This window comes from Toxorhynchites rutilus, chromosome 3 (genome assembly GCF_029784135.1).
Source record: "Toxorhynchites rutilus septentrionalis strain SRP chromosome 3, ASM2978413v1, whole genome shotgun sequence".
Classification (NCBI taxonomy): Eukaryota; Metazoa; Arthropoda; class Insecta; order Diptera; family Culicidae; genus Toxorhynchites; species Toxorhynchites rutilus.
The window spans coordinates 191489757-191501762 of NC_073746.1; the positions used below are offsets into that span (position 1 = coordinate 191489757).

General features: G+C 39.3%; 1 protein-coding gene across 7 annotated transcripts in view; it reads right to left on the minus strand.

Moving 5' to 3' along the window:
* The window catches only part of LOC129779754 (putative fatty acyl-CoA reductase CG5065), an 81294-nt gene that overhangs the window by 10255 nt on the left and 59033 nt on the right, over positions 1 to 12006 (minus strand). For all 7 annotated transcript variants that reach the window (XM_055787420.1, XM_055787421.1, XM_055787423.1 and 4 more), the window contains one exon: positions 10770 to 11060. In XM_055787420.1, the coding sequence (XP_055643395.1) occupies positions 10770 to 11060 (291 nt within the window). The remainder of the gene's footprint in view (positions 1 to 10769; positions 11061 to 12006) is intronic.

Below are 12006 nucleotides of genomic sequence, written 5' to 3' on the forward strand. Positions count from 1 at the left end.
GTACTAAAGCAGCATCCGGAACAGTAAAAACAGTTTCACCCCCGGAGGAGTTGTTCTGGCTATACTTGTCTGCTTTTGATCCCAGCACATCCGATATTGATATCTCTACCTTGGTAAAGAACTGCATGGAGCTAACCGTCGACGTGGAACCAAAAGTCGTGAGATTGGTTCCTAAGGATAAAGATCCATCAACTTTGAGTTTTGTTACATTCAAAGTTGGAATGAATAACACGCTCAAGGATGTGGCTTTATCAAGGGGAACATGGCCGGAGAATGTCTACTTCCGCGAGTTTGAACAGAATTCAAAAAACCAGCGGAATGTCATCAGGGTTACAGGAGAAAGAAACCCGCTTGGGGGCCAATAAACGGACAAGAGAAACTGGGACACACGCAACGACGTACATCTGAACCGAGACGCATCGTGGAAAGCACTTTGGAAGCCCCCGGCTCCTCTGCCTCAGTCGTGCAATTTCCAGCCTGCGTACATCATAGCCGTCTCGGTCCTGTCGGCAGTTGCAGCCCGGGGGCCTTCCAACTTGCTTTAGAAGGCAAGTATTGTGACATTTCAGTCTCTCCGTCGCCTGATATCGCTTTAAGTTCTAGCTGTATCTCTGCCACTCCAACTTTTACGACGGCTCGGGCTTTGATGACGAATTTATCACCTCAGCAAACATCCGATCCGGGACGCATTTTGTACAGCATCTTGGAAGCCCCCGTCTCCTCTGCCTCAGTCGTGTCTATTCCAGTTAATGTTCACCATAGTCGTCTCGGACCTGATGGCAGAGGTAGACCGGGGGTTTTCCAGTCTGCTGCAGCAGGCAAGTACCGTCACACTTCAGTGTTTTCGTCGCCTGATACCGCCTTGAATTCCAGTTCCATCACCGTGATCTCACCATCTGCGTCTATTACCTCGCAATCCAACGTTCTCTCGTTCAATTGCCATCAGAAAATCGTCGTATATTACCAGAATGTCGGCGGCATCAACAGAAATGTCGATGATATTCGGCTAGCTGTATCGGATCAATGCTACGATATCGTTGTTCTCACAGAGACTTGGCTAGACTCACGTACGCTCTCGCATCAGATATTCGCTAAAGATTATTAAGTTTTTCGATGTGATAGGAATGCTGATAATAGCCGTAAGGCTAGAGGCGGAGGCGTTCTGGTGGCCGTGAACTCCAGACTCGAAGCGAGAGTTGTAGATAATCAAAAATGGATTTGCTTGGAGCAGGTGTGGACGGCGATCACACTTGGCGACCGTACTTTATTTCTATGTGCGTTGTACATTCCTCCCGACCGAATACGAGAACGCGAGCTCTTTGAGACACATTGTCAGTCGGTTTTCTCTGTCTTGGAAACCGCTAAAGCAACAGATGAAGTCATCTTAATGGGCGACTTTAATCTTCCAAGAATTTCGTGGAAGAAATCCTGCAACGGCTTCCTTTATCCGGATTTGGCTCATTCGACCATCCCTCCCAATGCTTCTTTCTTGCTTGACAATTACAGCTTAGCCACTCTCTCGCAAATCAATTACGTTACCAATCAGAATGACCGTAGTCTGGATCTCTGCTTTGTGAGTGCGCAGGACACAACCCCATTCCTATGCAGAGCTCCTGCTCCTCTTGTTAAGCACACTCCTCATCATCCACCTCTGCTGGTTACCGTTGGTACTAAGTTGTCACAGGATTTCGATATCTCACCTGTAGCAATTTCTTATGACTTTCGGAATGCCGACCATTGTGGTATCAGTCAGTTACTCTCTAGCTTCAACTGGGACGATATACTAGACACCGTTAACGTCGAATCTGCAGCTTTAACATTCTCCAACGTTCTGGCATATGTTATCGATAGATATGTGCCGAAAAAGAAATGCCACCATGCATCCCGCAAACCATGGCAGACCTGTGTGCTTCGACGACTGAAATCAATGAAGAGGGCCGCCTTGAGAAATTTCACCACACACCGCACACAAATTCTTCAATATCAATATGCGCGAATCAACCACGAATATAAACGTGTTGCGAAGCAATCTTTCCTACATTATCAGCGTCGTGTACAGAGAAAACTCATATCACATCCCAAACAGTTTTGGAAATTTGTCAACGAGCAGCGCCATTCAGCCGGTTTGCCATCGTCTATGGCATTCAATGGAATCGTGGCCTCTACGCAACGGGATATCTGCAACCTTTTCTCAGATAAATTTGCCAGCGTTTTCACCGATGAGAGTTTGAGCGACGAACATATCAGGCATGCTGCTGGCTACGTCCCTCTCTCCAACCAAACCCTGAGTAGAGTTGACATCAGTTTGGAGATGATTTCTAGGTCGTTCTCGAAACTCAAAGCGTCGTTCAATCCGGGACCTGACGGAATCCCATCAGCTTTTCTCAAAACGCACATGAATGACTTGTTGACCCCGCTGCTCCAAATATTCCAGCTTTCCGTGTCTACTGGCGTTTTTCCGACCTGTTGGAAACTATCGCATATGTTCCCAGTCCATAAGAAAGGAAATAGACGGGACGTCAATAATTATCGTGGCATTACTTCGCTTTGCGATTTGGCTAAATTGTTTGAACTCGTTATTATCGAACCGCTCAACGCTCTCAGCAAGCCGTACATTAGCACTGACCAGCACGGATTCACGACGGGTCGCTCCACCACCACAAATTTACTGTGTCTCACCTCCTACATTACCAATTCTATGTTACAATACGCTCAAACGGACGCCATTTATACAGATTTGACTGCGACCTTTGATAAATTGAACCACCGTATAGCTGTTGCCAAACTCGACAGGCTTGGGATTAACGGCAACCTTCTGCAATGGTTCCAATCATACCTCACTGGCCGCCGACTAGCCGTCGTTATTGGCGACTGTCAATCCTCTCTATTTGCTGCTACTTCTGGCATACCACAAGGTAGTCATCTGGGTCCGCTGATTTTTTTGATCTATTTTAACGACGTAAATTTGGTGATTGAAGGACCACGACTGTCATACGCAGATGATCTGAAAATTTACCTTCGGGTCTGCTCAATTGAAGGTTGTCACTTCCTTCAGAGACAGTTGGATGCTTTCGCCGATTGGTGTATGCTCAACCGCATGGATGTAAACCCCGCTAAATGCTCCGTCATCTCGTTCTCGCGCACGAGAAAGAACATATTGTATACGTATGTCTTGCGTGACTCAGAAATCGAGCGCGTTAGTGAAGTCAAAGACCTAGGGGTAATATTGGACACGCAACTCTCGTTCAAACCGCACATCTCGTTCATTGTCAATAAAGCGACCAGAACTCTAGGATTCATCTTCAGACTTGCCAAAAATTTCACTGACATCTACTGCCTCAAATCTCTCTACTGCTCTCTATCTCGCTCTGTTTTAGAGTATGGTTCTGCAGTTTGGACTCCTCACTACAACAATGGCGTCGAAAGAGTTGAGTCTGTTCAACGAAGGTTCGTGAGATATGCACTCCGCAGATTGCCGTGGACGGACCCCTTCCGATTACCGAGTTACGAGAGTCGTTGTCAGTTGATTAACCTGGAACTTTTATCGGTCCGTAGAGATACAGCCAGAGCTCTGTTCATAGCTGATGTTTTGCAAGGACGCATCGACTGTCCCGTTCTCTTGGAGAACATCAATATCAACGTCCGACCTCGAGCTCTCCGGAATAATGCGATGCTAAGATTGCCCGTACAACGTACGAACTACAGCATGTTTGGTGGATTTAGTGGTTTGCAAAGATTATTCAACAGAGTGACCATGTTGTACGACTTCCATTTATCCCGAACGCTTCTTCGCCGGAGGTTTAGCTCTTTTTTTCTGAACTAGTTTAATTTACCATAGGTTTTTAGTTTCGATGTTAGTTTTATTATGTGACGAACTTATGTAGTGTAACATTCATGTTTAGATATAAGTAACATCATTGGGGCCTTCACAGCCTGTTGATGAATAGACAATAAACGAATAAACGAATAAATTTTAATATTATCCGTTTAGACCGCGATGATTGCTATGGAGGAGTTCTCATAGGTATTAAAAAATGCTTCCCATTTTACAGGATTCCCCTGCCTTTAGTCTCTGGAATTGAAATTCTAGCGTGTCAGGTACGTATCAAGGGTAAAGATTTATGCATTGCTTCTATTTATATTCCTCCAAGAACTATGCTTAATTATAGAAATCTTGTGAATATAGTTGAACTTTTACCGCAACCTAATCTTATTTTGGGAGATTTCAACTCTCATGGAATTGGATGGGGTGAGTCTTTTGATGATCGAAGGGCCAATTTGATTTATGATCTTTGCGAGGACATGGCAATTTTGAATACAGGTGATGTAACAAGAATCGCTCCATCTTCAGGCCGCGCTAGTTGCTTAGATTTGTCTCTGTGTTCTTCCTCTTTTTCTTTAGATTGTAATTGGAATGTCATCCAAGATCCACATGGAAGTGATCATTTGCCAATCACTATTTCCATTTCAAATAATTCAAAATCGTCTGAAACAACAAATATTCAGCATGATTTATCTAGAAACATTGATTGGAAGAGATTCTCTTCAATTATTTCAGAATCGGTGGCATTAGTTCATGAGTTACCCCCGCTGGAAGAATATAATTTTCTAACTGGTTTAATTCTTGACAGTGCTATTGATGCTCAGACGAAGCGCTTTCCTGGTAATTCGTTTCGTAGACGTCCTCCTAATCTATGGTGGGACCAAGAATGTACAAATCTCTATAAAGATAAATCGAATGCGTTCAAGGATTGGCGAAAATTGGGCACCCGTGAACGTTATGATAACTACATTTATCTGGAGCGTAAATTCAAAAGCTTCATTAAAGCTAAAAAGAGAGGCTATTGGCGTCATTTTGTAAATGGGCTTTCACGAGAGACTTCCTTGAGCACTCTTTGGAGAGTTGCCAGACAAATGAGAAATTCATCTCATTCAAATGAAGAAGTTGAATATTCAAAAAGGTGGATTTTGACTTTGCCAAGAAGATATGTCCAGACTCTGCCCCCGCACCTTCTCCCTTCTTAGAGACATCTGATGATGTTGAGCCTCCGTTCAGTATGACTGAATTTTCTCTTGCCCTTCTTTCTTGCAACAACACGGCTCCAGGGTCAGATAGGATCAAATTTAATTTGTTGAAAAATCTACCTGATAATGCGAAGAGACGTTTGTTGAAACTGTTCAATGCTTTCTTTGAACAGAATATTGTTCCGCATGAGTGGCGACAAATTAAAGTTATAGCTATTCTGAAACCTGGTAAACCTGCGTCTGATTATAATTCTTATAGACCAATAGCAATGCTATCTTGCATTCGCAAATTACTAGAAAAAATGATTCTCCATCGTTTAGACAGCTGGGTTGAATCTAATAATCTTCTCTCGCCATCGCAGTTCGGGTTTCGTAGAGGCAAAGGAACCAATGATTGTCTTGCGCTTCTTTCATCAGAGGTTGACTTTGCCTTGTGTAGTAAGCAACAAATGGCATCAGTGTTCCTAGATATCAAAGGTGCGTTCGATTCTGTTTCCATTGAAGTTCTTTTTCAAAAACTTCGTCTAAATGGGTTTTCCCAGAAATAAAATAGTTTTCTGTTTAACCTAATGCGTGAAAAACATATGAGTTTTTCTCATGGTTCTTCGTCAGTTTTACGCATTAGCTACATGGGTCTTCCTCAAGGCTCATGTCTTAGTCCAATTCTTTACAACTTCTATGTAAATGATATTGATGTTTGTTTATCGGGAAATTGTACTTTGAGACAGTTTGCAGATGATTGTGTTGTATCGGTAATAGGCAAAGACAACACCGATCTTCATAATCCTTTGCAAGATTCTCTTGACAATTTGGTTGATTGGGCCTGTAGATTGGGTATTGAATTTTCTACTGAGAAGACAGAGATGGTTGTATTCTCAAGAAAACATCATCCTGCACAAATACAGCTTAAACTTTTGGATAGACCTATTCGTCACTCGATGTCATTCAAGTATTTAGGTGTTGTGTTTGACTCCAAAGGAACATGGGGTAAACACATAGGCTACTTGAAACAAAAATGTCAGAAAAGAATAAATTTTCTTCGATCCATAACAGGAACTTGGTGGGGAGCTCATCCTGAGGATTTGATTAGGTTGTATAAAACAACCATTTTATCTGTTATGGAGTATGGTAGTTTTTGCTTCAGGTACGCTCCCTGTACCCATATTTTGCATCTGGAAAGGATTCAATATCGCTGTTTGCGTATTGCTCTAGGATGTATGCAGTCAACACATACAATGAGCCTAGAAATTCTAGCTGGCATACTTCCTCTTTCCGTACGTTTTTTCGAGTTATCATTCCGTTTTTTAATACGGTGTGAAACACTTAATCCGAAGGTGATAGCAAACTTAGAAAAAATGTTGAACTCAGGCGTTCGATCTAGGCGAATGTATCTATATCATGAATTTATGACTTTGGAAATGAATTTATGACCATCTGCTTTATCTGGTTTCCAGATCATTCCTTCAATTTTGTTCAATTCCTCTATTACTATTGACCTGTCAATGAAGGATTATGTGCATAATATTTCAGATGATCTCCGCCATTTAATTATACCTGCGATATTCCTGTCAAGGTATAAACATATTGACCCAACCAAAACTTTTTTTACTGATGGATCTAGTCTTAATGGATCCACAGGCTTTGGTATATTCAATATCAACTTCTTCACTTTTCGTAGGCTTAGTTTACCCTGTTCGGTGTTTGTTGCAGAATTGGCTGCAATATACATGGCCTTACTCCATATTCAGACCTTGGCCCCAGATCACTTTTTCATTTTTTCTGATAGTCTCAGCTCTTTAGAGGTACTCCGTTCAGTGAGAACTAGATATACGTCGTATTTCTTATCTGAAATCCATCAACTTTTAAGTGCTCTGATTACTAGTTCATTTAATATCACTTTCGTATGGATTCCGTCTCATTGTTCGATACCTGGAAATGAGAAAGCAGATTTTCTTGCTAAGAAGGGCACTATAGAAGGAGACTTATTCTATAGGCCTATTACTTTCGATGAATATCTTCATTTTCCTCGTGAACGGGCACTTGTATCTTGGCAGTCAAGTTGGAATAGTAGTGATAAAGGCCGATGGCTATATTCTATCATTCCTAGGGTTTCTCTCAAACCATGGTTTAAAGGATATAATTTTTCTCGTGATTTTATACGGGTAGTGTGCAGACTCATGTCTAACCATTATTCTTCGAATGCACATCTTTTTCGAATTAACATCAGTGATAGTAACCTATGCGTGTGTGGTATAGGATATCAGGATATTGATCATATTTTGTGGTTTTCTGAGTTTCAAAATGACAGGTTGTCTTTAATAGAAAATTTTCGCAATAAGGGAATGCCACCTAATTTTCCGATTCGCGACGTTCTGGCTACTCGTAATATTGATGCTATTTCTTTAATTTATGATTTTCTCAAATCCATACACTTTCAAATATGATTATATATGTTTAGTTTTCATTTATTGTTTTGATTTTTATTATTAGCGTTTCCTTTTCTCTATTTCAACTTTTTTCTTCAGAATTCGAAAAGTGAGCAGATTTTCATCCCTTCCCTAGTCCCAAGGAGATAACTAGTTCCTAGGAGATGGTCATCTCTGCAACAAGAAGCTTAAACAAGAAGCCTATAATATTATCTTATTGTGAATTTTGTCATATTGTTTGTCCATATTGTAACATTTTTCGAAAAGATAATAGGGTTTTTATGCCTTTTTGAGAAAGAACATTGGCATTGTTCTACTCAAAGAGGCTTTTCCCTATTCATAAACACGGCTCACGGCTTACTTAATGTTGCTGAGCCAGTTGAAAATAAATTTAGTACAAAAAAAAAAAAGACGAAGGGGTAATTTTTCATTCAAACTAAAAAATATCTCGGTGTGGGAAGGTCTTACAGGAACGTTCTTGGAACCAAATAAAAGCTGCTTAATACGGTTTATTGGATTTGCTGTCGAGTTGGTTAGCAAAAAAATTGTATTAGCCCGAATATTCTTGAAAGAACAAACAAAAAACGATTTTTCATTTCTTCCCTATATTGTTGCCCACTACACCTACACACACCAAGATGAAAATATGTACTTAAAATATTCTAATATCTGAAAGTTGTAGCTTCAAAATGGCATCCCTTTGCATCCCACCAAGCTAAAGCTGCCTTTTAGTTCCTGTTTCTTTGGGATACGGTCCGGGACAATCCAGTTTGGGGAAATTAAATCGAATGAATCTTTCAGTTGAAAGCAACGATTGTCCTTTCACATGTGAAAATAAAATTGTCATATAGCCCATTCGATTGAAAATGAATATAACACATTCGAGCAGTTTCAGAAATCAAGCAGAAGCGTTTGCTTGAAAATTGAATTGAGGGTCGAGATTGTGTTACTTAATGTGACATAGGGAAGAGGAGGGTTAGCAGTGATCGTTACGTAACAAAATTACATTTTTATTCCTAAATAAATTCACGCACTCTTATGTAAATTTATGTATCAGCTAGCTTCGATTCCGGGACCGAATGAACTGCTTTTCCTGAGCCAAGATGATAAAGCACATGTTGTAATAGGCTTTGCAGCAGCCAGTAAGCAGACCCTGATTAGTGCATTTCGAGTATCGCGTTAATGCACCATCTACGTTATACGTCTGCTAAACAAAAGCTTATTCCGTCTGTTATTGCAGGATGCATAATAAAGCTATGGCACTTCGGTAATGCTGAAGCAGTTCAATACATTGGTCCAATGTATGTTGCAGTTCATTTAGAAATGCACTTCAAACGCATTTGCTTATGGGCTCGATTTTAAAAGGGTGTGCGAGCTGCCTGAATTCGGGATTATTCGGTATCAAGAAATAATCAAGCTAGTAATCATAATCAATGTGGATGAAAGACCGGATATTTTCGATTCATTATTTTAATGATTTGAATCAATTGACATCCCAGTACCGTTTGCAAGTAGTGAAAGGTAACGTCAGGAACTGTTTCATTGAACCTAGGAGTAATTACATTTGTGTAAATCAACATCAATTTATATCATCCCATGTTCTTCTTAGCTAAGTACCAAAATCCCAACAGATGTAAGCATTAATTTTCCGTCTCTGTTTGTTCGAAATTCTACGAAATTGTCGGAAATCACAACTGATTTTTTACGTTGATATTCCATTTACTTAAAAAAGGCTAAAGTATTATGAAAACTTCTCAAACGACTTTGACTTTGTGTACAGATTATGTTAGCGTTACGTAACTTAAGGAGGAGGGAAGTTTGTCTTGCGTTACTTATTGTTACAAAGGGTGAGGGGTGGTTAGGTGGACCACATTTGCATTTAGTCTATAGTTGCTTATGAATAATAATAAATTGTTCATTTTTATATGTTTTTTCAAAGATTTTCTTCAAAGAGAAATTATGATCATGGTTTGTGCGAAAAATGATAATGGTTTGTCAACTTTCAGAAATCACCATTTTTGAATTGAAAAATACGAATTTTCAAGTAGATGTTGCATTTCTCAATGCTTGAGTCATCATGTTGATCCATTCATAATTTAGGCTTTTTCAAAGCTTTTCAAAGGTGAACATCACTCAACAGGAGAAACCTTATTTTTGCTTCGCACGAAGGACAACAAAATAAAACAAACAAACCGCAGCGCGCTAAGCGGTTGCCATAGAAATTTTGTGGACAAACCAACAACAGCGGATCGAACAAACCATGAGGTCATCGAAATGCATTAATTACATGATTTAGGTATATAAATCTGATACAAATGGTGTACAAACATGATGTATACAATATTTGTAATCCAGAGAATGTATGAATACGTACCAAATGATCATCATTCATATATCGTGAACCATTTCAATACCTGATTTGACAGAAGTGCGCAATCAAATAGTGGACAAACCAAGATCATATTTTCGACTGGACTAACCAACATCATTTACCTTATTTGCTATGGTGCAAGACATGCTCTATGCGTGAACCACAGCTAAAGTCGTACATCCACTGTAGCAATTGAACAATCACCCCTTCTTGAAAGGTTTCTAACATCCATTCGATACGAATATAAAAATTGTAAAATAAAGAATGTTATCGATTTTCAAGTACCTATTTAATGAGTGAATCGATCCCTACGCCGTCTAGAAAATCGATTCGAATGAATCGATCTTTTTTTAAAGATCGCCCAATCCTATTATCGCGACTGAATTGGTACCGAACATTGATTTTGTATCCAAAGTCTGCTATGCATTAAATCACTGGATCAATCGAAAAAATTGATCGTTTATAAAGAAATACCACAAACCAAAACCAGAAATCTGATCCATTTGTTACATGCGTTGATGATCTTTACATTATGATGTTATGTATATGTATTTATTATGAAGCCAAAACCACCAATAAATGTGGAATTAGCTTCATAATAAATGCTGAATATGCTATTGCCCTTTGATAGTTTTTATTACTTTATGGTAAATAATTATCTAAGATCATTTTGTTAGCCCACGGTGCAGAGACACGTTCAAGTGGTTATGAAGCGAGCTCATTGACGCCATCGGAGATGCTATTCCACCTTTATGCACGAAAGAAGGGCTTTTTAACAAACTCAGCAACTGGACTATCTAACTTGTTCAGAATGCTCTTTTGGAAATGCTTGTGATGGACAGATGGCTACGCAGTACAAATGGAGTATGCTATGATATATCTGAACACTTTCAGAACAAACATGATGTTTGTTAATTTTTGTTTTTTGCATTACACCAGTCACTCACCTTGTCGCAACAGCAAAATGCAGTCGACATATGAAGTAGTACTTGTAGTTTTTTCATTTGTTTGCATATATCCAATAATCGCTTTGTGCCTACGGTGTTCATCTCAATGGCGTCCTTCAGTTTGGCTTCTAATTTGAGAGTTGCAGCACAGTGAAAAACTACCTCAGTCTCTTCTCTAAGTCTCTTCAAATCCTCGATGGCAATTCCGAGTCCATCTTGTGTCACATCACCCTGAATTGGTATCAATTTCTTAAACACATCTGGTTTCTCATTTTTGATGCGCTGAAATACCTGAAATGAATATAAATAACATAATGAATCTAATACTAAATCAGGCTTAATTTTTTAACACAGATATAAGAAGGACGATTTATGAGTGATATCGCATGTAGCGATGTTTTCGACAAGCGCGGAATTTTAGGGATTGGTTACACATACAATTTGCTAACAATTACTGAAACTGTGTACTGATTTGACAATAGTTCCACTCGCAACGTCCGGTTGCGAAAATGCGAAAAGTGAAAGTATTGCATTCCATTCTTTGTTTTTGAGAGGCTTTAAACTCAGTGAAAGTATCAGATATCTACCATTTTTCATTATTGATGGCTGCTGAAATGAGTGGCGAGTAAAATATTAAAAAAAGTCACAGGAGGGTTGTGTCCAAGACACGACCGCATAGTCGACGTAGGATTCCGTTAGACTATCTGTTGATTTTGGATATGTTTGAAGATTTACATCGTTAAACTCTTTAATAATGATTTGGTGGCCCAGAAAAGGGCCGTTTTGTTTGGTTGTTGGGTATTGTACGTTAACTCCACCAGTGTTTACCGAGTGATGATGGCAGAAGGATGGTAAATAGTCGGTAGATGGTGCGTATCAGATTATCTTTTACCGAAGTGGAACGAGATATGATGAAAACCGCCCTCTGCGATCCTAGACGAGATACCTCCTGTGTTATGTATGGATGAAATAAAGAAAAAAAACCAATGTTATTTAAGATAATTACCAATCCAATACCGAACACAATCATAATTTTCTCTCATCAGTAAAAACATGTTACTTTAATATAGAGAAAACATATTTGGAATGGAAAAGGTAATTTTCTTTTATAATTTTTAATTTCTGAGTGTTTATTCAACCCAATGCGAATTTTAATTGGAATAACAACTCCTAATACTATACATAGAGGATATGGGAAATCACTTTTTCCTAATATTTATTCATTTTTACAATTTTT